The sequence below is a fragment of the Oreochromis niloticus genome, linkage group LG3, assembly GCF_001858045.2.
Source record: "Oreochromis niloticus isolate F11D_XX linkage group LG3, O_niloticus_UMD_NMBU, whole genome shotgun sequence".
Classification (NCBI taxonomy): Eukaryota; Metazoa; Chordata; class Actinopteri; order Cichliformes; family Cichlidae; genus Oreochromis; species Oreochromis niloticus.
In genome coordinates, this window is record NC_031967.2 from 29,860,019 (window position 1) to 29,886,183 (window position 26,165).

Consider the following 26,165-nt stretch of genomic DNA (forward strand, 5'->3'; position numbering starts at 1 on the left):
GCAGATGTGTCATTGGATAATGGCAGGTCATGTATCCTAAAACATGAAGAATCAGAATACTTTCTTAATCCCTAAGGAAATTATGTGGGTTACAGTTGCTCCAAGAAGAAATGGTAAAAATAGTAACAGTAAGAGACTAAACTCCAAACAATATATACAATAATATAATATTAATTAGTCAGTGTCAATTGTTGATTTGTCCTGTTCCCATTATATGACGAATTATGATGTCTGGTAGCCGTTTGCATACTATGCATACTCTCTCTCTCTTCATATATAGGGTCATATACAGTTAAGCCCATAATTATTCATACCCCTGCCGAATTTTGACTTAAAGTTACTTTTGTTCAACAAGCAAGTTCTTTTTTGAGCAGAAATGACACAGGTGTCTCCCCAAAGATAATAAGACAATGTACAAGAGGCATCATTGTGGAAAAAAATATTTCTCAGGTTTTATTTATATTTTAGCAAAAAGTATCATGTCCAGAATTATTCATACCCTTCTCAATAATCAATAGAAAAAAGCCAGAGGGTGTGTTCGCCCGGGGCGCCAAACAGGCTAGGACCGCCACTGGGGCTGAGATAGATTTTGGTAGCCCGACTGGAAAGTTCGCTAGCCCCGGGACGTCAGGCTAGCGATTTTGCGAGCCCTGATATTGTTTTATGATGCATTATACTGCTGAGGTATAAGAAATACTGTTTTTAGAGAGTCTGATTTGAGAGCCTTATTTGTCTGATTAGAAAAAAACAGAACATACTGCACAGGAAGCCAAGGTCATAACTTAGGCTCACGGAGAGAGAAAGAATGTGAATGTTTAGGTTTTATGACAAGGTGGAGGGGGGGCTGAAGGTATAAGAATCTGAGGAACGCTCAGACACTTCGAGATCAGGCGGACACCCTTCCGCGCTCATCTCCCCTCCGGATGGTTTATGCTCAAAAGTGTCGTATGGAATAATGAGAATTGTATGGAATAAAAGATTGTTGATTGAGCATTTATACACCGAGTATTGTTGTTCCTTCAGCCCAAAGATCAAAAGAATTGGGAGGATTTAACACAATACTTTGCAGCTGTACCTTGTACTTTTAAAATATTTTATATGGGATATGTACTCATCACTTCTTATCATCTGTATGAAACAATTTAAAATAGTAAAGTGTAAATATGTAGGATAAATATAGAGTTAAAATTGAAATGGAGTAGAAGAAGAAACTTCATGAAACTTTACCACTCAGTAAATTTGTTCTAAAGTCAGAGCTCAACACTTCCAGCGCTTTGAAAAGACTCCATCACACGCCAGTCACATGATCACTAATCTGAAAATGAGCTCAAACCAACCAGTTTGGCTCCAGTTTTTATCTAAGAGCCCCAGTGGGTGTGAAACAGCTACTGTAGCTCCATTCAGAGATGATATCAGCCAGCCTTCCCTGTGCCCATCTATTCTTCCTCATGGCTTTTATTCAAGTTTGATTATGAAAGCTGAACATGTCCTTTTAACCAGTGCAAAGCTCTGCAGCATTCCTCAGAGTATTCTGCTGTCTAAGGCCTTCGTGAGGGGAAAACATTGAACCATTGGACTTAAACACCACACCCATGAGGTAAACACACTCCTTGCTAGTATGAAACCTATTTTTACACACTCCTGTGCACACAAAGTATGTGCTAAACGTGCATGCTCATGTGGCATGTAACTAAAGCTCTGCTGTGCTGAGAATGTTGCCCTTTTAAGACTAGGAAGTAAAGAGAAACCGGAGCAGGGCTCAGGAGTGGGAGGGCCGGGCTGCTGAATAACAGTTGTGACGTTACATTTTCCTGTTTAACAGCTAGTCCTGTTATCTATTCATGCCAATTTATGCAGCAGGAGTCACCTGATCTGCTGTCAGTAAGAACACAGGAGTGGTTGGATAACTTCCATTACAGAAGAAAAGCTGTAAGTATGAGCAGAAAGTTTTTTATTTAATTCTTAAACTGTGAAACAGATCAGGTCAAGCAGCATCAATTAATTCAAAAGAGGAACAGCACATGTGCACCACTTATTGGACAGTTGTTTAGATAGCCGGCTTGCTGCACAAAGCTAAATCCTGAGTATTCAAAGAGTACAGTAATAACACATGTAAAATTCCCACATACATGCTTCAGTCAGCACATAGATTCATACAAGAGTGGCGTGATGGACATCTTTTTTTTTGCAGTATTCAGATGTGCTCTGTGTAAGGTGATTTGAAAAGACTGGGGAATTTTAGGGGTTTTTTTGCCGGCAAGGTCAAACTGGCTAAAACTTTCCTTTCTGAGATCATCACAAATGATTCTAAGAAATAAATGACCATAAAAGGTCTTGTAGCAGAAGCAACAACTGCAAAAGTAACAACTGTACCGTCTGCTGGTACAGTTCAAACACGGAGTCCCCAGGATGTGAGGTATCTTTTATAATGTTTTGAGCTTTTTTAAGACAGTGGGTATTGTTTAGATCTTCCAGTGTGGGGAGAGGGCAGCCAGTGACCTTTTGGGCAGTGTTAATGACCCCTTGGAGTGCTTTCCTCTGAGCCACTGTGCAGCTAGTGTACCAGATACATATGGAATAGGTTAGTACACTAATGTCCAGATGAACAGAATCAACTTTTAGAGATACCAGAGTTACATCTTTATAAAAGCATTGCTGCTTATCATTAGACATATCATAAAGAGACATTATAAACATTAAAAGCAAACAAAGTCAAAGATTTCATAAAAATCAGAGAAAAGCTATTAAAATAATCAGCAGAACATCAACACAACATTCATCAAATTCTAATTCAAATCTAAAGAAGTGTTCATTACAGTGTCATTACAATCTGGCATTTATGTAGTTAACATCTGAAGCATCTGAATCTGCCCACTGGTCACATGACAAAGGGAAATTGATATATGGTGGAATCTGGAGTCTGTGTTTGCACAACACAGAACACTTTCTTGTTAAGCGTCAAACTTGAAGAGGAAACATGCAGCGACTCTTTATACTCACGCTCAGCCTGATACCATGGATCCCAGGTATTCACTGTGACTGTGTGCATTTGATTAGAGAAGTCAGACAAAAAGATTTTCAAGCTGTTTTCAGGTTCACATAATTGGAAAAAACAAAGATAATTTAATGTGTGTGCCGCCTCCTCCTCACTTCTCTGCTGTGCTTTTGGCAAATACTCTTGTTAAAATGTATGATACTCCTTAGGCTTGCTTCTCTGTACAATTTTATGACTTTTCAGTATTAACTGTTCGTTTAAGACGGACTAGAAGGTTGTTAAAACCCAGTGGGAGTTTCCCCCCAAAGAGGGACAAAAGGACCCCCTGATGATCCTCTACCTAATCACATGAGCCAAAGGAAACTGAAGCGGGTTATTATGGTGCAAGTGTTGCCAAAGTCCACACCTTTTATTTATAGATAACAGGTGTCCGATGTGAGCAACTGCTCTGTTAAAGTTGTGTCATGACTAAAAGTTTCATTTCAAATTGGTGTTTAACATTTAATCATTTCCACTTCTTGTCAGCTGTTCTCTGCTGGGTGAGCACTAAGAAGGAGTTTACTGGCCCGGAGGGTGGATCCCTCACTGTCGAATGTCGATATGGTTCTCACTATGATAAACATGTCAAATACTGGTGTCATGGGTGGACGACAACTTTCTGCGAGATCTTGGCTCGAACTGATGAGACCTCCTCGGCCAATCAAGACAAAGTGAGCATTTCTGACGACCGGGGCAAGTACATGTTCACAGTGACCATGAAAAACCTGAAAGAGACGGACTCTGGGTGGTACTCGTGTGGTGTAATAATAGGTAACGAATGGCAGGCCGATGACATTGCTAACACTGAAGTGAAAGTGTTTCATGGTGAGTAATGGAGAAATTTTGAGATGATAAACATTTATTGACCCACAGTTTTAAAGAAGTTTGTTGCATTTTCATGATCTCTGCAGGTGTGAGAGTTGTGAACAGAATTGTGAGTGGGGAAGAAGGAAGTAGTCTCACGGTTCAATGCCTTTACACTCTGAGACTCAGGTATTTGGTTTTCCTTTGGAGGATTTTATCCACATTTTATCCTTTAAAACCCTTAGAACTGTCCTTAAAGAAGCACTGATCACACTTCAGTAAATGTGGGAATTTGTCCAGAAACTTTCATTGGTATCAAACGCTGGTGGACAGTGAGCATTCACTGACTCTCCTGTGACTGCCTGTCAACAGACTAAGTGAGAAGAAGTGGTGTCGGAGAGGAGACGCGAGCTCCTGTCTGTCGACGGGTTCTAAAGGGAGTTACGAAGATGCTTCAGTGGCCATCAGCGATGACATAACTGGGGCTTTCAATGTAACCTTAAAGAAGCTGCAGATGAGCGATGCTGGCGGGTATTTATGTTCTGCAGGGCAGCAGCAAGTAGATGTACAGGTTCAGGTCAGACCACACGGCTCTACTAGTAAGTTGATAAAGAGCCTTTCATTTTTTTGGACATAAAAAACATAACAAATTATACTTTTGAGCTTTGCTGTCTAACTGACTCGAAACTGTGATAATTAAACTTCATTATGGATTTTCTGTGTGCTGATATCATCAAGGATGATTTTTTTTCATCACAGGGAGTTTAGAGTTATTCAACATCCTTATGTTGAATAACTCTAAACTTCCCTCTCTAGAAATGCACCCCGTATATTTTTATTGCTATTCAGCCAACATTTAAAAGATTTATGACACAAAAATCACATGTAACACAGTTGGCTGTAAAAGAAATGCAACTGATAGGAGCAACACAGCTGACGGCATGCATTAAGAGGAAAAGAGAATCCTGTATTCAGATAAAAACATTTTTATTTTCTCTCTCTGTTTCTATAAATATTAAGTGCTTCTCTCAAAATCAGCATGTGGTGCATTAATTAGACTAAGTCTAAATCAAGATAGAATGTGTTATCCAAGGAAAACAGGGTGACAGGTAACAAATGGGCAATTCTTTAGTTTTAGGCCCTCGCTAACATGTCACCTCTAAATGCAGCCTAGTGTTAATTTGAATAGCAAAACTTGACATTTAGCTAAATGGCCAGGAAAAAATAAATGATGGAAACAGTTGATTTTTTAAAAATTAATTAAAAACAACTATGATATTTATCATTGCTTGAAATGAATGTTTGGCCGATAAAGCTCGTTGACATGAAATTTACCCCTAACTGTAGAACGAACCAAAAATTGCAAAAATGCTAAACAGACATAGTCTGAGATTGTGTCATTATTGTGTATCATTGGTTGCAAATGATTTTAACACACATAATGTCATTTTGTGTTATAGACAACATTATTTTAAGTGAAAGAAAACCTACTAAGACCCTTCCCATGTTTCACAGTCCTTACATGCTAATACAGGCATATTTACCATCTCTGTGTTCTTAGGTTAGAGTAATAGCAAATTTCCAAGATAAATAAATGATTACAGCTTATCATTTGCATAACCTATTAGCATTTTAAATCATGCATTGTAGGTATTTGTGTGATTGCTTGGCATTTTCTCCATGTCACCTTGCAGCTACTGAAATGGGAAGAAGCAGCTTTAAAGATCAATATGTGTTTGTGACAGATGGCAGAGGCTCTCAAGTCTCTACTTGTTCAGGGTATCGATTATTAAAAGTCACCTATGAACAATATTGATGTTAGGATGCTGGAAACACTCTTTACCTATAACAGCATATTTACAGAGTTGTAACAGTATTTTTTTTAGCGCTACAATATTTTTGCCTTCAGAAACAGAGCCCGTGACAACCCCACCTACTCCGAGTCAGCCCTGGTACCATTACCGGTAAAAGTCAGCACTTTTTTATCTTCACTTTAATGGATGTCGAAGGTGGATTGTCTGCTCAGTCTGCTTTGTGCCTGCTTCCTAGTTACATGTTGGAGTCTATAGTGGGGTGTTCGTCTCTCCTGCTTCTAGTGGGCTTGGCTGTATTGGCAAGAAAGATACTGCGCAGTAAGGCAACTTCATATTCCTTTGAATTTTAAATTATTATTAAGTGTGTGTGTGTGTGTGTGCGTGCATCAGCCACAAATTCTATATATAAATAAAGATTTATACGATATAACAAAATGCATTAAATATATCTGACTACTAATTTGCGTTTATATTTTGGGCATTCTTTCTAGAGAAGGCTTCTTCACGCTTTAAGGAGACAGAAGAGATATTCCCTGTAAGCCCCCATTATCATGGCCATCTCTGATCTATTACACTCCTTAAGAAACACAATTATCAGGGATATTTTTGTAATGATTAGATCACTCATTCTCCTTTCTGTCAACTACAGGATAATCCAAAGGGCATGAGAAACCTGCAACGAAGCAAGGAACACATTATTAAAATCGACAACAAGGGTACAATTAACCTACTTGCTTACTAAGATCATTTTGTGAATTGTTAATTGTTACTCGTTGTAACTGAATGTAATTTTTCTATTAATTTGCTACACAGAACATATGGTCTTTGTTCCAGTATCTTTTTTACCAAACCAAATTATGTCTGAACAAAGCTATATGTTCTGCTTCCTGCAATATAAATTTGGCACATTATAGACTTGGCTTATATAGACTCAGTATTTTAGACTCAATAAAATTAATCAAAATACACGTGTATAATTATATGTGACTTTTTATTTATGTACCAGACTCTATGTATTTTTGCAACCTGTGACCTTTTTTGCTCATTATAGGGGTCTTATGGCAAAGTAGCATTTAGATGGTAATCTATGCGTAAAACGTTCCTTTTTAGTTACACTTCAATAGACCTATAGAGTGTTTGGGGCTTCCCATGATGCACTGATGGTTTCTTCTTCACTAACCTTTTTTCACTCTCTCCGTGCTTACATGCCACTTTGCATTGAATCATCATTATTAATCTCTGGCCCTCCTTCACTGTGTATTTAATTTGTCCTGTCTTGCTCAACAAACCGGTCAGTGCAGATGTCTTCCCCTCCCTGAGCCTGATTCTGACAGAGGTTTCTACCTGTTAAAGGGAAAAGGGAGTTTTTCCTTCCCACTGCTGCAAAGTTCTTGTTCAGGGTTAGCTTTTTGTAGTTATATATAACACCTCAAAGCGAGTGTTGTGATTTGGAGCTAGATAACTAAAAATAAATTGAATTGAATCTGCCAATCAAAGTTGCAGCTGAAGAGAATGAACACTCACTTGGGGTTTAAGTGTTTGTGTTTCACAGATGGTGTATATGGACACTATAGTTTAAGTTGGGCTCTGCTTTAGTTTCTACTACTGCTGAGAGAAATGTCTATTTTGCTTATTAATGCAACTGAGTAGGGGGTTTTGGTACTGTATTTGCTAATAATAATCTTGTCTGTATACAAAGGCTGGCCAATCAGAAGCGTAGGAGGAACTATCACCAACACTGTGTACATTCCGACATCAAAGAAGGAAATAGAGACCCACACCTTTGATGTCTGGGCTAAACAGAGAGCTAAACAGGGCTGTAGGAGGCCCTTAACCCATCAGCAGGACTGGTATCCTTTATGCAAGGAGGAACAGGGTGATCCTCAAAATGATCTAGAAAATGGCCTCTAGCAGACAAAATAATCAGAAACAGACTTCATAAGGGTGTACTGAGGACTCAAAGTCCTCTAGTGAGCCCTGTGCTCAATGTTCAGCACCATGGAGCCTCACAAGCACTTGCACTAGAGTATTGGAATTGGCAAGTCCATAACGTTCACTCTGTACTTTTCACAGATATAAGCAGATCCATCCTGAGCACATGTGACCAGTGTTGGGCAAGTTACTTCAAAAAGTAATTAGTTATAGTTATTTCTTCAAAAAAGTAACCGAGTTACAATATTCTAAAAGTAATTAATTACTTGAAAAGTAACTATTGCGTTACTTTAAAAAAAATGTTTAACCCCCTGGGGTCCAGGTTATAATTGGCCATTTTTAACTACTTTTGATTCTCCCTCCACATTTTACCTTTAAAAACGATTTACTTTGCCTTTGTTGGTATCGTCCTTTTCAGCACAACCTCATGTGTCTGAATTTACAGTCATGTTTTCATTTTGACATACTGTATTAACACAATTGATCTAAAATCAGACAAAAAACAAAATCAGAGTAGAAAAAGTTATATTTTTACTGTAACAACCATAAATATGTTTAATGAATCATATTTCATAACTTTAAATGCAAATATAAATGGTCAATTTTACAATCCTATGCACAAGTTTTGCAAACAAAGTTATTTGCATCCATTTACCTTTTACCCTTTTTTAAAATAACCATTTCAAACTATTTACAGAACAATCAGCTGTTCTGCATTCAATAAGATGCCACACAAATTATTTGTGCCACTCCAATAATTTCTGTCCACTATAAAGGAGAACATCACAGCCTGATACCTGCAGGTCTGACAGCAGCAGGTGTATCACTCCTGTTTCTACCTGGAGACAGCAGTCGCCTCATTGTTCTGACACACAACACAAAACTATCCACAACACTACACACTAACTACACAAGACAACACATTAACTACACACCCCAAACACGCTAAACGTCACAAATCTCACATCTCAAAACTTGCTCTCTCTCTCTTTCCGCTCTCTCTCTCTCTCTCTCTCTCCCTCCATCACTCCTAAAACTTGCCCTGTTTTTTGTTTTTATTTTCTGCTCATAAGCAGAGAGTGCTTGCTAGCGCTGTCCTTAGACAGTAAACGTGACAAAACTACTGAGGAAAAAACGCCGCGTATATATTGTTTATCATGACTCTGGTTTTACGTGGCCTATCGACACAATTTAAAAACTGGTATATATCACCTTGTTGCTTCGTCTTTAAGTGGTCATGTGATTGACTTACCACGACTACTTTATTCTTCCTCAGTCAAACGGCAGCACTCATGCGATTGTTTTGCCCCCTTAGCTCCAGGTGTTGTGCTAGACAGTGATCGTGATTACCGTCCGCGGGAGGGCGCAGGTGCTTAAAGCTGTAGCGTCCAGATTACTTACATAGACAGCTACATCTGTGCAACTGATATAAGATGCGGTAAGCTGAACACAGCTTCAACCGTCTGTTTGTTGAAAAATAGTAACAGACAGTATTTTCTTGTTAGTAACTGTAACGGCGTTGTAACGATAGGAATAGTAATTAGTTAGGTTACTCGCTACTGACAAAAGTAACGCTGTTAGTAACGCCGTTACTTGTAACTCCGTTATTCCCATCACTGATTGTGTCTTGCTTTGCTGTGCAGTAGAATTGTCTTGAATGTTCCAGCAAATAGGTTTGTAGCATAAACCTATCACTGTGTGTGTGTGTGTGTGTGTGTGTGTGTGTGCGTGCATCAGACACATTTTCTATATATAAATATAGATTTATGCCATATAAAAAATGCATTAAATATATCTGACTACTAACTTGAATTTATATTTTGGGCATTCTTTCTAGAGAAGGCTTCTTCACGCTTTAAGGAGACAGAAGAGATATTCTCTGTAAGCCCCCATTATCATGGCTATCTCTGATCTATTACACTCCTTAAGAAACACAATTATCAGGGATATTTTTAATGATTAGATCACTCATTCTCCTTTCTGTCAATTACAGGATAATCCAAAGGGCATGAGAAACCTGCAACGAAGCAAGGAACACATTATTAAAATCGACAACAAGGGTACGATTAACCTACTTGCTTATTAAAACCATTTTGTGAATTGTTAATTGTTACTCGTTGTAACTGAATGTAATTTTTCTATTAATTTGCCACACAGAACATATGGTCTTTGTTCCAGTATCTTTTTTACCAAACCAAACCACGTCTGAACAAAGCTATATGTTCTGCTTCCTGCAATATAAATTTGGTACATTATAGACTTGGCTTATATAGACTCAGTATTTTAGACTCAATAAAATTAATCAAAATACACGTGTATAATTACATGTGACTTTTTAGTTATGTACCAGACCCACAAAGGTGTGGGCTGTTTTCCTTGTACACATGTGAACACATAAAGTAACTTTCTAAAACCTTCACCCTGTAAGCAGTTTTCCAAAGTGCTGTTTCCAGTTATCTAAAAAGCTGTTTACATGTGGATGAAACACACAAAAAAAGCTACATTTTCTTATGTAAGTGTAGACCAAGGGTCGGCAACCTTTCTGATGATGAGTGCCATCAGTGTTAACATGTTATTTTAATTGAGTGAAATATTTATGTTACCTTATGATAACAAAATGAAAGTCTTACAATGTTAAGCTTAATTTTTTTCTCAATTGGTAGTAGTTTCATTGACATGTAACAGTTGCTTCTTCTTCGAACTAACTCGAAATAAAAACTTTGGTTGTAAGATTCAGATAATTATTTATTAAAAGCTAGATATTTTAAGTGAGAATAAGAAAGAAAAGTATTTCCTTGTTCCCCCCTTTCCCTGTAAATGCCCTACCTGGGCCCCTGGCAACACTTTGCTAGACCCGCCCCTGCACAGTTACCAGCTGTCAGCTACATAAAAAAAGGATCCTGGTGTTATTTGTCTCTCAGAAACAGTTCATAACTTCCCTTCAACTCATCCATGTCACCTAAAAGGTAAACCTGTTCCTCCATCACCAGTTCAGCTCTGATGATCCAGTAAGGACATCTCCTGGTTTCATCTTCATGTTTCCCTCTCACCAGATATACAAACAGATATCATGACCAGCAGCTTTTACAGCTGTGGCTCCAGCAAACATCAGCTGATACTAGAAATTAATATTAAATAAATTAATATTAAATAAATTCTAACAACAGCTGATCAAGCTTAAACGTGCTGCTGTTGTTTAGTGCAACATCCGCTGGTTTCCTCTTTTTGGTGCAAAGTGGACGATAAACAAACAAGAGAGAAAAGCCGATCAGCTGATCATTGATCATTGACTGATCACATTGGGCAGGGATAGGTAAAGCAGTTGCCCCATGATCAGAAGGGCGGGGGTTTGAATCCCCTGAACGGCTACCCTGAGGTACCCCTCAGCAAGGTACCGTCCCCACACACTGCTCCCCGGGCACTGCACTGGTGGCTGCCCACTGCTTCACTGAGTGAATGGGTTAACTGCAGAGAAGAATTTCCCCACGCAGATCAATAAAGTACACATTATTATTATTATTATCATTATTATTATTGATTGAAGTAGCAACAGGAGAGGGAGGGGAGAGAATGAGAGAATAAGAGGCAGCTAACAGGGCAAAGAGGCAGAATAACTCCAGCTTTCCTTCATCCACCTTTTTCCATTGTAGCTGAAGTCCGGGACAAACTGTGTTGCTTTTCAGCTCAATACGAAATGCAGGACGATTTCATTTTTCCAGGACGGTTGGAAACTCTAATAACTAACCTTATAAATAACATAAAGTTCACTATCAGTAACATCACAGCACCCACCCAGCTGTACAGAAACTCATGCTAGCTAGCACATAGTACAAGTTATTGTAACTGACTGTAAAAAGTCAGCATAAAGAAAATAAACTCCACCTAAACTTGGTTTATATCTGACCCAGATAGACTGCAGGTCGTAACTCCTTACCTGAAGTTCAGTTCTCCTGACACTCGGACCGGCAGCCGCCTCGGGTCTCTCCTTTTGCCTCCCTTTGTTGTTCATCCACCTGCTGGCCTACACCACTTGCTAATGTTACTGACTCTGTGGAAGCTCCGCGATAGCCACCACACGAAGTAACGAATAATGGCCCTATCTAAATCTAAATCCTAAATCCTCCTCCTGCCTCCCCTTCCCTCTTCCACCTGCTGTCCTCTGTGGAAGCTCCGCCATAGACACCACCAAACAACTGAGTTATTTTTACACATCGGCCGGCATCTGGCCAATCCACCACCTTTCACTGCCCGATGGCCAGTCCAGCTATGGTCGTGCCATTAGTTAACCTAGCTGTGGCACACGTGCCCAGGGTTGCCGGCCCCTGTTGTAGACAGACCCACACAGAGCTCTCTTTAATTGTCTGTAAGGCATCCATGAGTGCAGCAGTTCAAAGAAAAAACAACTGTTACATGTCAATGAAACTACTACCAATTGAGAACAAAATTGACTAGTTTAACATTGTAAGAATTTCTTTTTGTTATCATAAGACAACATAGTTATTGTGGTCAATTAAAATAACATGTTAACACTGATAGTTCCCGAGAAATCATAAATCCTGCATATATAATGTACATATGAAGTGGTAATTTTTCAGCTCCAAACTGCTGCTTGTTGCTACAAAGACCAAACAGAAAGAATATCAAATGCAAACAGTAAATCTTGTCTGCCCAAAAAGCCCATGAGACCCAGAGGGGAAAAATGATTTCAGTTTTTGCTCCTATTAGTGGAACCAGACTGCACTGTTTGATATGTAATATCGTCATAATTGTAGCTCCCGTCAGCCACCACGCGGACAAGTTCTTGTTTACAGATGATTTATTCAATGTTCGGCGACAAGATCACTCAGCGTCGTCATCATCATCATCATCATCATCATCATCGTGAGAACTACCCAAACAAAACAATTACAATAAGCCACATGTTTACAATAACACTCTTATCACAGTAAATCCAAACAAAGGTATAGACACATAAAGTTCCACGATTAAAGGAAACTTACAAATATAAACGCAAGGAAAAACATTGGAATACTTCACTGTTAGTTACACTCCCACCAAATCACCTGTGATTTTCCCATAACACTTAACATGTATGGATATAACAAGAAATCACATTTAACATTAATGGAACTGGTGGTTTGGCAAAGTGACTCTTCAGTTAGCCTCCAGTAGAGTTACAGTCTTTTGAATAGGTCTCTCCAGGTAGGTTGGTTTTGTGGTGCGCTTTCCTCTAGCATCTAGAGTTGAGTCACTGATCAACAACTTCACACTTCTCACCTTTCCATCCTGTCCCAGATAGACATCTATGATCCTTCCCATCTTCCATTGACTACGTGGAGCAGAATCATCCTTGAGAAGCACAATATCATTGACTTTCACATTTCGTCTTGCTCTGTTCCATTTTTGTCTGCTCTGAAGATTCAACAGATATTCCCTTTTCCACCGTTCCCAGAAGCTGTTGGCTAAGAACTGTACTCTGCGCCATCGCTTTTGCAGGTACAGATCTTCCTTGATAAACTTTCCAGGAGGTGGGGGAATAATGCTTGACTTCATTGTCAGGATGTGGTTAGGTGTCAAGGGTTCTGGACCAGATGGATTGTGCAAATGCTCTGTTGTTAATGGCCTGCTATTCACAATTGCCATAACTTCGTAGAGGAAGGTTCTTAACGAACTGCTGTCAAGCCTTTTAGCTGATTGGTCGAGAACGGATGCCAAAATATTACGCACAGTGCGTATTTGGCGTTCCCAAACCCCACCTTGATGACTTGCAGAGGGTGTGTTCATAACAAACATCCAATTTTCTTGAGGTTCTCTCCATCCATCTCTTTCATGGCTTCAGCGAACTCGTGCCTTGCACCAATGAAGTTGCTGCCTTGATCACATCAAATTTGCCTGACACTTCCACGCAATGCAATAAACGAACGCAAGGCATTGATGAATGCATCAGTTGTTAAGTCATCAAGCATCTCAATATGTATGGCTCTTGAGCACATGCATGTGAGTAAAAGCCCATAACGCTTAATCTCCTTTCTGCCATCCTTGACATAGATAGGCCCAAAGCAGTCCATCCCACAATATGTGAAGGGTGGCGTCAACTCCGTGCGTTCTTGTGGGAGGTTTGCCATCCTTTGTCCTTCAGTGTTCCATCTAAACTTCCTGCATTTTGTGCAGTTGTAAATATGAGAGGAGACTGCCTTACTGCATCCAAGAATCCAAACACCATTGGCTCGCAGCTCGTTAACAGTCATACCTCGACCTTGGTGCTGCACCTTTTCATGATGATGCTTGATGAGCAGTGCTGACAAATGGCTATCTTTAGGAAGGATAGCTGGGTGTTTCACATGGGGGTGAAGACTGGACATTGTTAAGCGCCCACCAACCCTGAGTACACCGTGCTCATCAAGGAATGGGTTTAATTTGTGCAATTTATTTGCCTTCTCAATTGCCTTGATTTGCCCATTAAGCTTGAGACTCTTCATGGTTTCAGCAAGGTGTGTTGCTTGAACCAGTTTGATGAGAAAAACCTCTGCCTCCTTACGCTCCTCCAAAGTGGTGGGTTCACTAAACCTTGGTTTGTGGCCTTTAGCTGCCCTTGCTCTGCGTTTCAGTATGGCTACAGCTTGTACTGCTCTTGTCCAATCTGAAAACCTTGCCAGACGATCTAGCAGTGACCTCTTCCCTTGAGTGAATTTTGTGAACATGAGTCTTTCGTAACTCTGGGTCATCTTCTGATATTTCTCCCACCGTGAACACACTACTTGGGAGGTTTAGCTGCCACAGAAAATTTGGACCTCTAAACCAGTTAGATGCCTTGAGCTGTTCTGCTGTCTGTCCCCTAGAAGAGTGATCAGTGGGATTGTCTTCTGAAGCAACGTAGTTCCGTTGGTCAGGATGTGTGCTCTGCTTGATACGTTGGACACGGTTTGCTACAAAAACATGAAATCTCCTTGCATCATTGTTGATGTAGCCAAGGACAACCCTTGAATCAGTCCAAAAGTATTCCTGCAGGCCTTCCATTTCAAGCTCTTTCTGGAGCATGTCACTTGTGCGCACTGCCACCACTGCTGCAGAGAGCTCAAGCCTTGGTATAGTTGTTACCTTTAAAGGAGCTACCCTTGCTTTCCCCATCACGAGGGAACAGTGCACTTCTCCCGATGCGCTTATTGCTCTCAGGTATGAGCACTCTCCATAACCTGAGGCACTGGCATCCGAAAAATGATGCAGCTCGTATTTCACAACTTTGCCAAAGCTTCCTGGTAGGTAGCATCGTTGTACCTTTATGGTTGCTAGATCTTGCAGTCCTCTCAACCAGGATTCCCACTGGGGCAGCAGATGATCTGGAAGAGGATCATCCCAACTAACACTCTCATGACACATTTGCTGGAGGATTTTCTTTCCTAAAAGGATGAAAGGTGCGACAAAGCCAAGTGGATCAAATACTGAGGCCACGGTGGACAATACCCCTCTTCTGCTCATGGGTTTTTCTTTCACCACCACTCTAAACTGGAAATCATCTGATGTGACACACCATTGCACACCAAGGGCTCTCTCCATGTGTGGTTCATGAAGAGCCATATCCAAGTTGTTGGCTCCTCCAGCACACTCTTCCTTTGGGATTGATGACAACACGTGCTTACTGTTGGAAATGAACTTATGCAACCTTAAGTTGCCAGTGTTGCAAAGCTCCCTTGCTTCATTCACTAGCTGGATTCCCTTTGCTTCGGTGGATACACTAGTCAAACCGTCATCAACATAAAAGTTTCTTTCTATGAAGCGGACGGATGCTTCGCTGAAATTCCCCCTTGCCATTGCAGCAAGATGTTTGAGACCATAATTAGCACAGCCTGGAGATGAGGCAGCTCCAAACAAATGGACTCTCATGCGATAGACTGCTGGCTGTGCTTCCAAATCTCCATTCTCCCACCAGAGAAAGCGGAGGTAATCTTGGTCTTTTGCCCTCACGTGAAATTGGTGGAACATACGTTCTATGTCGCACATGATTGCAATTTTTTCCTTGCGAAACCGACACAAGACACCAACAAGGGAATTTGTCAGCTCTGGACCAGTCAACAGATGATCATTTAAAGATGTCCCCTGAAACCGGGCTGAACAGTCAAAAACAACGCGGATTTTCCCAGGCTTTTGCGGGTGATAAACACCATGGTGTGGAATGTACCACACTGGGTGATTGTGGAGATCAACTTTGGGGATCTTCTCAGCATCTCCACGTGCTATGGTCTCTTCCATTAAGTTTTTGTAGTCCTGGTAATATCCGCTGTTTCTCCTTAATTTCCTTTCTAGGTGCTTAAGGCGATGGATAGCACACACCCTATTGTCTGGCAAGCTCGGCCTTTCTCTTTTAAATGGAAGAGGCATCTCAATGTGACCATCTTCCTTGTGTTTGATTCCTTGTTTCAATTTCGACAAAAACTGGAGGTCATCTTGAGAGAAGTGATTGTCCTCAGCAACTTTCTCATTAAAGTCACATTCAAGCGCCTTAATTATGTCAGATGAGATGACTTCCTTGATCTGTGTTCTGCATACATAGTGAACTTCCTGTTTGGGACTCGATGGAAGCTGAAGATCCGGTGTCACTTGCCTTATGATGACTTGATGACTCACTCCAATAGCGTCTCCACAGTCTACGTATGGGTTGCCATGTCCAATAATGCTCCATCCCAAGTCTGTTCTCTGTGCAAATGGTTGATTTTCTTCACCGCACACCACTTCTCTAGGAAGGAGTGCCTGAGAACAGTTGTAGCCAATTAGTAGACCAACATCACACCCTTGACGAGGAGCAATCTTATCTGCAATCTGCTCAAGATGGGGCCATGCCATTGCTGTCTCTGGTGTGGGTATGTGGTCTCTGTTCGCCGGAATGAACTTTCTTGTGTAGGTTGTAGGAAGAGTTATTTTCTTCTCTGAGCTGAATCCTCTAACTTGCAACCCAGGAATCCTTTGGCAAGCTACAACTTTGTTTGTAGAGGCCATAGTAGATAACTTTAGCTTGACCTGTTCCCCCTTTGCATTTAGAGAATCTGCTGCCTCCTCAAGAATGAAAGTTGTGTCACTTTGCGTATCAAGGAGAGCATACACAAGTGTTTCTCTTTCAGGCTCTTTCATCATTGAAACCCACACAGGAATGATTGTGGATTTCTGGATGTTGGTGCTGTCATGCTGAACTCTGTTGGATGTTGCTTCACTTATTACTTTAGCTTCCCTTTCTTCTAGATGTTCATTGCTTCGTTCTCTGTGTCTAGCTTCCTGCCTTATTCCTTCAGTCTTTCGTGTCTTCTGTTCTTCTCTTCGATCATCATGTAAGCAAGTTGGATGCCTTTTCTGGCATGTACTGCAAGTGCTTCTGTACTTACAGTCTCTCGAGTGATGTCCAGGCTTTAAGCAACCAAAGCATAGCTTATTATCTTGAACAAACCTGTGTCGTTCCAATATTGGTCGTTCCAGAAATCTTCTACATTTGTACAGACTGTGGCCTGGTCTTTCACAAAATAGACAACTGCTGGCAGCAATCTTCTCATCAGTGTTTGTTGTTAGAACTTTAGCTGCAGGAGTCTGGTTTCATTGTGGCTTGGCCCTTTCTCCATCGCACTGTTTCAAGGCATGGAGTGAAGTCACAGGATTGCATGCGATCCTGGCTTCCCTTATGAGAAACTGCACAAACTGGCTGAAGCTTGGAAATCTGCCAGTCTCCTCTTCTATCGTCAGGACTTTCCTATTCCACCTTGATGTCAACCAGTCGGGGAGCTTGGAGAGGATTTTTTGATTCTCATTGCAATCATTAAGAACCTCTAGACCTTTAATCTGGCTTTCCGCAGCTTCACAGCTCCGTAGGAAGTCCACAAATTCCTGAAGTTCCAAACTGTCCTTGGAGCCAATTCTGGGCCATGCACTGAGTTTGTCTCTGAAGGCTTTGGCAATAAGAAAGGAGTTTCCAAATCTCTCGTCTAAGACTTCCCATGCTGCCTTATAAGCAGCCTCGGTGCCTAACAGAAAATAGTTTTCAACAGCCTTCTTAGCTGGTCCACTAACATACTTGCACAAATAGTAGATTTTCTCAGAGGCTGGTATGTTTTTTCTTTCGATTAAAGTTTGAAAGGCAGCCTTCCAGTTCTTATACTTTAGCGGGTCACCACTAAATGTTGTCGGCTCTGGCATAGGAAGACGACTGGCACTAATAGAATCTGCTAATACAATGGCAAGTGCTGCGATGCCACCATCATGCTGTGGATGTATAACAGCTTGTTGTGGTAAGTGTAACTCTGGTGAGTTACGTATGTGACTTGTGTGCTGAAATCGGTCCCCCTCCCTTTGGCTTTCAGTTTTACATTCATGCAGTAACTGCTTAATTTCTTCTTCTGAATCTTCATCTTGCTCTTGCTCATACACTTGCATGGTTGCCTTAGCCACCCTTAACTGTTTGAGTGCTTCCAATCGTTCCAGTTCCTTGCATTTGTCTTCCAAAACCTTTCGCCTGGCAGCATTTTCAATCTCAAGTTTTGCTTGTAACTGTGCTTCTTCTTCCTCCATTCTTAAACGTCGTCTACAGGCTTCAGCTGTTTGCAGAACAGTCTGTCTTTTATCTTCAGCTTCCAGCTGCAGAAGCTCTACTTGCTGACACTGTTGTTCATGTAAAATTTCCAATGTTCCTTGGGCTGCAGCGATTTTAGCAGCAGCTTCTTGTCTGCTCACGGATGATGCACTGGAGGACTTAGAAGTGACTCTTGATGCAGCGTGTGACTGTTTGTATCGACTGGAGCCCTGTGAGTGCTTACTGATGCCATATGATTTCTCAGACATTAAAACAGATTCATTTACATTAAACTGTGGTTTGACTGGTGCCTTTCCTCTCAAACGTCTTTGTGCAGTCTTAATAACAGTTCTTGTTACCTCCTCGCAAGTATCAATTCTGCGGCGTGCATTATTATCAGGAATGTCCACCTGACGCCAGTTTTCATATGCTGTGTTTAGTTCATTGGAAGCAGTGTTAATGTTGTTCATTATTGCTTGCAGCTCTTCATCTGAACAATTGTCAGAAATTGAATGGTTAGCATCCTTTGCTAGAACCTTCCACTTTTCATACTTGATCTTAAAACTTTGCTCCAACTCCTTAATCCTTTGGTTTAACATTCCTCTTCCCTTTTCAGTTAAGGTTCTTGACCTCTGACTTTTACGAGGTGGGTTTTGAATTTTTTGTTGTGGACACTTACTTGTTGATGGATGAACATCTGATGTTACTTGAACTTCTTGTGGACCATCTGTGTTTTGCAGAGGAGAACTGCACAGTGGTGTCACGGTCAGAAGAGGCAGACCGTGCGGTGGTGTGTGTGGTGGACCCAGGTGCGAACACAAGTGAGCAGACCGGAGCAAACTTAAACTGAAAGCGAGCCTTTATTGTGGCTGATGACAGGTCTCACAACAAAGCAGAAACAGCGTGACTAAACTGAACCTAAACTAAACTGGGAAACAGATACTGATAAACTAAGGAGACTCAGAAAACCATGGCGATGATTGTACAGACTGGCTGCGAGAACATGGAGGGTGGGAACACAGACGACGCGACACAGACTGCATGAAACACTGAGACTAATACACATGAGGGATGATTAGGGGAAGTGGCCACACATGGGAGCACAGCTGACACACATGAACCTAACGACAGGACAGGTGAAACTAAAAGCACTGACATTGAATACAGACTTTCAAAGTAAAACAGGAAACATTGAGACTAGACATGACATGAACTAAACATAGACATGACGCATGAACCAGGGAGACTTAGTACAGGGGGAGATGACATAACAACTGAGGAACAAGACTAAACTGCAATCTAGAATAATAAACTAGGTGAACTAATCTAAGGCACAAATGAATACAAAAGATACATAAACTCAAACACTGGGTCGCTCGACCCAGGACCATGACAAGTGGAGGGTTTTGCTGAGGCCTGGTGACAGTCTCTGCCTCAGGATTGTCACTAAGTTTAGAGAGATTTGTGACTGACATGTTAGGCTAAGTAAAGGAACAGTGCCAACAGGTATCTGATAACATAAAATAACACTGCCTTAGCTCAATACGAAATGCAGGACGATTTCATTTTTCCAGGACGGTTGGAAACTCTAATAACTAACCTTATAAATAACATAAAGTTCACTATCAGTAACATCACAGCACCCACCCAGCTGTACAGAAACTCATGCTAGCTAGCACATAGTACAAGTTATTGTAACTGACTGTGAAAAGTCAGCATAAAGAAAATAAACTCCACCTAAACTTGGTTTATATCTGACCCAGATAGACTGCAGGTCGTAACTCCTTACCTGAAGTTCAGTTCTCCTGACACTCGGACCGGCAGCCGCCTCGGGTCTCTCCTTTTGCCTCCCCTTGTTGTTCATCCACCTGCTGGCCTACACCACTTGCTAATGTTACTGACTCTGTGGAAGCTCCGCGATAGCCACCACACGAAGTAACGAATAATGGCCCTATCTAAATCTAAATCCTAAATCCTCCTCCTGCCTCCCCTTCCCTCTTCCACCTGCTGGCCTCTGTGGAAGCTCCGCCATAGACACCACCAAACAACTGAGTTATTTTTACACATCGGCCGGCATCTGGCCAATCCACCACCTTTCACTGCCCGATGGCCAGTCCAGCTATGGTCGTGCCATTAGTTAACCTAGCTGTGGCACACGTGCCCAGGGTTGCCGGCCCCTGTTGTAGACAGACCCACACAGAGCTCTCTTTAATTGTCTGTAAGGCATCCATGAGTGCAGCAGTTCAAAGAAAAAACAACTGTTACATGTCAATGAAACTACTACCAATTGAGAACAAAATTGACTAGTTTAACATTGTAAGAATTTCTTTTTGTTATCATAAGACAACATAGTTATTGTGGTCAATTAAAATAACATGTTAACACTGATAGTTCCCGAGAAATCATAAATCCTGCATATATAATGTACATATGAAGTGGTAATTTTTCAGCTCCAAACTGCTGCTTGTTGCTACAAAGACCAAACAGAAAGAATATCAAATGCAAACAGTAAATCTTGTCTGCCCAAAAAGCCCATGAGACCCAGAGGGGAAAAATGATTTCAGTTTTTGCTCCTATTAGTGGAACCAGACTGCACTGTTTGATATGTAATATCGTCATAATTGTAGCTCCCGTCAGCCACCACGCGGACAAGTTCTTGTTTACAGATGATTTATTCAATGTTCGGCGACAAGATCACTCAGCGTCGTCATCATCATCATCATCATCATCGCGAGAACTACCTAATCAAAACAATTACAATAAGCCACATGTTTACAATAACACTCTTATCACAGTAAATCCAAACAAAGGTATAGACACATAAAGTTCCACGATTAAAGGAAACTTACAAATATTCGTCTTTAAGTGGTCATGTGATTGACTTACCACGACTACTTTATTCTTCCTCAGTCAAACGGCAGCACTCATGCGATTGTTTTGCCCCCTGAGCTCCAGGTGTTGTGCTAGACAGTGATCGTGATTACCGTCCGCGGGAGGGCGCAGCTGCTTAAAGCTGTAGCGTCCAGATTACTTATATAGACAGCTACATCTGTGCAACTGATATAAGATGCGGTAAGCTGAACACAGCTTCAACCGTCTGTTTGTTGAAAAATAGTAACAGACAGTATTTTCTTGTTAGTAACTGTAACGGCGTTGTAACGATAGGAATAGTAATTAGTTAGGTTACTCGCTACTGACAAAAGTAACGCTGTTAGTAACGCCGTTACTTGTAACTCCGTTATTCCCATCACTGATTGTGTCTTGCTTTGCTGTGCAGTAGAATTGTCTTGAATGTTCCAGCAAACAGGTTTGTAGCATAAACCTATCACTGTGTGTGTGTGTGTGTGTGTGTGTGTGTGTGTGTGTGTGTGTGTGTGTGTGTGCGTGCATCAGACACATTTTCTATATATAAATATAGATTTATGCCATATAAAAAATGCATTAAATATATCTGACTGCTAACTTGAATTTATATTTTGGGCATTCTTTCTAGAGAAGGCTTCTTCACGCTTTAAGGAGACAGAAGAGATATTCCCTGTAAGCCCCCATTATCATGGCCATCTCTGATCTATTACACTCCTTAAGAAACACAATTATCAGGGATATTTTTAATGATTAGATCACTCATTCTCCTTTCTGTCAATTACAGGATAATCCAAAGGGCATGAGAGACCTGCAACGAAGCAAGGAACACATTATTAAAATCGACAACAAGGGTACAATTAACCTACTTACTTACTAAAACCATTTTGTGAATTGTTAATTGTTACTCGTTGTAACTGAATGTAATTTTTCTATTAATTTGCCACACAGAACATATGGTCTTTGTTCCAGTATCTTTTTTACCAAACCAAACCACGTCTGAACAAAGCTATATGTTCTGCTTCCTGCAATATAAATTTGGTACATTATAAACTTGGCTTATATAGACTCAGTATTTTAGACTCAATAAAATAAATCAAAATACACGTGCATAATTGTGTGGATGCTGGTTAAGCATCCACACTATTGAGTTCCTGTTTCTCTTTATTCTTGATTATTATTATTATTATTATTATTATTTTTATTATTATTCAAGTTGCTTCCGTACATTTTTCGCCGTAGAAACTGCAGATTTGCAGATCTGACTGAGTCATTTGAGCCCTTTATGAAGAATCTTGATAGGCAAAAAGCGATCAAAGCAGAGGTATGAGGTCATAGATTGTGGTGCAGAGCTGCGTTCAGCCATGCAAACACATGCAAAGTTTCATGCCTGATGCAAACAGTTTGCTGACATCTGGGTACGTTTTCCTTTTGTATAAATGCATATTAAAAAAATAAATAAATTAGACAATATTCAAAAAACTTAATCGAGAACAGGCACAGTATTTCACTCCCTGCATGGACGCTTTGCTAAAACTGATCATGTCTCTGCTGGAGCTGTGCTTTAGGTGTTTAACAAGCTATAATTGAGCAATGGTTTCATAGCTATGGTTTTGCTTAAAATGTTCATATTCAAATGTACTCATTAGCTGTGGTTCAGCAATAATGAGCAATGAACTACTTGTTTTGTGTACCAAAGCAGTTGTGCTATTGTAACGGCGAACTGGACTCCTGAGCCAGTTGATTAAAAATTTGCCAGTTTCGGATTTGAATTCAAAATTTGAAGCCAACACCTGAAAAAAGTCTTCCACACATTTATTATCGCAGCAAGCTGACACTGTGTGTGTTTAAAACTACAAAGCAGAGATGTTGACCCCATAAGATGCAGTCAGGTCTAACAGGCCTTAGCTCTGTTAGACCAGTAGGTGTGCAGGAGCCCTGTTTTTAAATGATGTCATTACATGTGTTGTGTTTGAACCTCTGGTTATTTACTTGCTTTGTTTGTTGTTGCATTCTCAATAATAATAATTCTCTGTAATAATAAATATTTTCTTTCAGTGTCTGTTTTCTGTGACGTTTTGAATGAAAGGAGGAAAGCACAATAAATGTGACCTTTGAGAGGAAATCTATCTGTATTTAACATTTATAAGTGTGCTTTCTTACTTAAAGTGTAATGAGCTTTATATTCAATATTTTATTCTTATTATTGTGTCTTTAAGGTCTTGAGCATCAAGTGGTGTTACTTCTCTCTCACTTAATTTTCACATGTCATATGAAGTGATAAACCTTCCACTGAAATGCTTTGCCTAACAAAAGAGAGAGAGATAAAAAGGAGCTGTGACTCCCTCAAGGTTTTGCAAATTATGATATTTAAATTTTTTTATCAACTTCAAACATATTCCGTAACAGGACAGACACCAGGAGGTCCAAACGTCTAGTCCAACTCTTATACATTTATGGTAATGTGGATGACATCTGAAAAAAGAGGATTTTAAATGGTTTTAATATGGGTGTGGCATGACTGCTGTAGGCTACACAACTCATGATATGTAGTCATGAAATGTTTTCTGTCAGCAGTAGTTGATGTGAGCACACCTGCAGGCACCTAAATGACAGCAGCACAAGCTTCTGCGTGTGCTTTGCATGCAGGTAAATAGTCACATTGAGACAGAAGGCATCAATTATGTTTTTTTTCTTATTGAATGTGAAACCGTATATACATGGGTGTATTTTGAGTCCAGTGTGGACACAACCTTTTTTTGATTTCGGTTAATGCTGATCCCCACCAAACTTTTCAAACCTACTCAGTTCAATTCCATTAAGTTTTATTTATATTGCTCCAAATCACAACAACAGTCACCTCAAGGCGCCTATTATTATATTGTACATAATACTGTAAGGTAAAGGCCCTACAATAGTACAGAGAAAATAGTGCAGAGTAAAACCAGACAATCAGTCAACCCTGCCTTTTAGCACTTGGCAACAGAGGGAAGGAAAAACTGCCTTGTAACAGGAAGAAACTTCCAGCAGAACCAGGCTGCATTCCCTGTTTCTCTCAAATGTGCTGCAATCTCAGCCTAGTTTTATTTGTAATTAGTAATTATAAACCTATTTCTAATCGGCCATTCCTCAGTGAAATATTTGAAAAATGTTTACAAACAACTAAATAAGCAATTTTCAACTTATTGACTTTATAAGTGCCAGTTAGGGTTCAGATTGAATCATAGCACAGAAACAGGTCAGTGACCTAAAGATCAAAAGTGATTCACAGAAAGTCTCATTCTCATTCTTGGGTGATCTCATTGCTGCTTTTGACACCGTGCATCATGACATTTTTATTCAAAGGCTTCATGACTCAGTTGTTGTAACAGATCAGGTTCTTGACTAGCTCTCATTGTATCTAAAGAGCAGAAGTTTTTATGTTGCAATTAGCAGTTTTAGATCTGCAAAAATAAAAAATCAATCAGGAGTTCCTCAAGGGTCAGTCCTTGGTCCATTACTCTTTAACTTTTACATGGTCCCACTTGGCACTGTCATAACGAATCAAAATATATCATACCGTTCTTATGCAGATGACACACAGCTGTACTTATCACTTTCCTTTAATGATCTAACCTCTGTTCACAAAGTAATGAGGTGTCTTGATGAAATGTGAACTGCTGGAAACGTTTAAGAAAAGAACAGAGACAAGACAGAAATATTTGTTGCTGGTCCAAAAAGTCAAAGATATAAAATTTGTTCATATTTATCATCAGTTTCTCTGAAACACTGTGAGCAAATCAGGATCCTTGGCTCATTTCAGTTTTGATAATCATGTCAATAAGGTTAACACAAATGCTTTTTATTGCTTAAAAATATATCAGAAGTTAGAAAATACTTAAATAACCTTTAAATCTTTTAGAGAATGTTTAACATATCAAACCTGTTAAACATTCTATATACCAGATTATCTAAATCAGCGCTCGCCACCCTTTTTCGTGCCACATGCTGGTTTTTGTCCAACAATATTTTCACGGACCGGCTTTTAAGGTGTCGCGGATAAAAACAACAAAATAAAACCAGTACTGGTACCAAAAAAGAAGATTTATTCATAACACACGGGAAAAGACCCAGGGAAGCAGAGTTAATGCTAAAAACCAATAAAAACCCTGAAAACTATAAATTTCACACACAAGCCTCAACAACCGATACCGGTACATGGCCCGGGGGTTGGGGACCGCTGATCTAAATCATCAGCAGGATGGCTTCAGCTTATTGGAAATTCAGCAGCCAGAGACCTTAGAGCTATGCAGAAATTTGACCGTATTAGCCAAGTATTAAAATCACTTCACAGTACATTATACCTTTAAAGTCCTTCTACTACTTAACAATGCTGTCAATACTTTGCAGCTGTACCCTGTACTTTTAAAATATTTCATATATAGATATGTACTTATCACTTCTTATCTTCTGCATGAAACAATTTAAAACAATAAAGCAGTAAATGTGTAGAATAAACGTCGAGTTAAAATTGAAATGGAGTACAAGAAGAAATTTCATGAAACTTTATGATGGGGTTGCCTCTATAAAGCTGCCTGGAACTAACAAAGGGGTGAAGATTGTTACAGAGGGACACCGGCCTCGTCTTCCCTTCTAGAAGTGCATGCTTAAATGAAGATGAATAAAGATTTTGTAAAAATGACTACTGGGTCCGGTGCCATCTCTGGAGGCCCGAGGAATAAAAAGAACCGGGGTAAAACTGATTTCCCAACACGCCCCAGCCATGACAGTACGATGCGACCACAAGATGGATCCAGCAGCTTTGTCTGGGGAGAGCGACTTCACACGCATCCAGCGCCTGATGGACTGGGTAACCCACACCACCAACGCAAGGGAGAAAGTGGTGGGGTTAAAAGCCATCGAGGCGATCCTGGAAGGAAATCCCTACCTCTGCCAGCTCAAGGGAGTTTCGGACTTAATTTGCAACCTGCATAAAGCCCGGGAGGTGGTGCAAGCTCGAGAGTCCACAGACTTTGTCCAGCAGCAGTAGACTACGGCCACCCTGGAACAGTCGCGTCAGCTTCCCCTGCCGGAGGTTTTGCCCGGCCTGCTGGATGTGGTTTTGCCCGGCCCGTCGGAGCCGTCCACAGGGAGGAAGCGACGATCGCGCCACCGGCGTGTCACCCCACAGCCG

General features: G+C 40.5%; 1 protein-coding gene across 11 annotated transcripts in view; it reads left to right on the plus strand.

Annotated features, from left to right (window-relative positions):
* The first annotated feature begins 1,810 nt into the window (after nucleotides 1-1,810).
* The window catches only part of LOC102079294 (polymeric immunoglobulin receptor), a 93,051-nt gene continuing 68,696 nt past the window's right edge, over nucleotides 1,811-26,165 (plus strand). For 2 of the 11 annotated variants that reach the window (XM_025901998.1, XM_025902000.1), the window contains exons 1-13: nucleotides 2,696-3,026; nucleotides 3,521-3,859; nucleotides 3,946-4,027; nucleotides 4,211-4,437; nucleotides 5,748-5,802; nucleotides 5,888-5,970; nucleotides 6,144-6,187; nucleotides 6,302-6,368; nucleotides 9,422-9,465; nucleotides 9,578-9,644; nucleotides 18,871-18,951; nucleotides 21,624-21,667; nucleotides 21,780-21,846. In XM_025901998.1, coding sequence (XP_025757783.1) covers nucleotides 2,978-3,026; nucleotides 3,521-3,859; nucleotides 3,946-4,027; nucleotides 4,211-4,437; nucleotides 5,748-5,802; nucleotides 5,888-5,970; nucleotides 6,144-6,187; nucleotides 6,302-6,368; nucleotides 9,422-9,465; nucleotides 9,578-9,644; nucleotides 18,871-18,951; nucleotides 21,624-21,667; nucleotides 21,780-21,846 — 1,249 coding nt within the window. In that variant the 5' untranslated portion in view covers nucleotides 2,696-2,977. Of the gene's footprint in view, nucleotides 1,930-2,686; nucleotides 3,027-3,520; nucleotides 3,860-3,945; nucleotides 4,028-4,210; nucleotides 4,438-5,747; nucleotides 5,803-5,887; nucleotides 5,971-6,143; nucleotides 6,188-6,301; nucleotides 6,369-9,421; nucleotides 9,466-9,577; nucleotides 9,645-18,870; nucleotides 18,952-21,623; nucleotides 21,668-21,779; nucleotides 21,847-26,165 lie in introns of those variants that run through there. The other 9 variants (XR_002058664.2, XM_019352968.2, XM_019352967.2 and 6 more) reach the window with 8 other exon arrangements.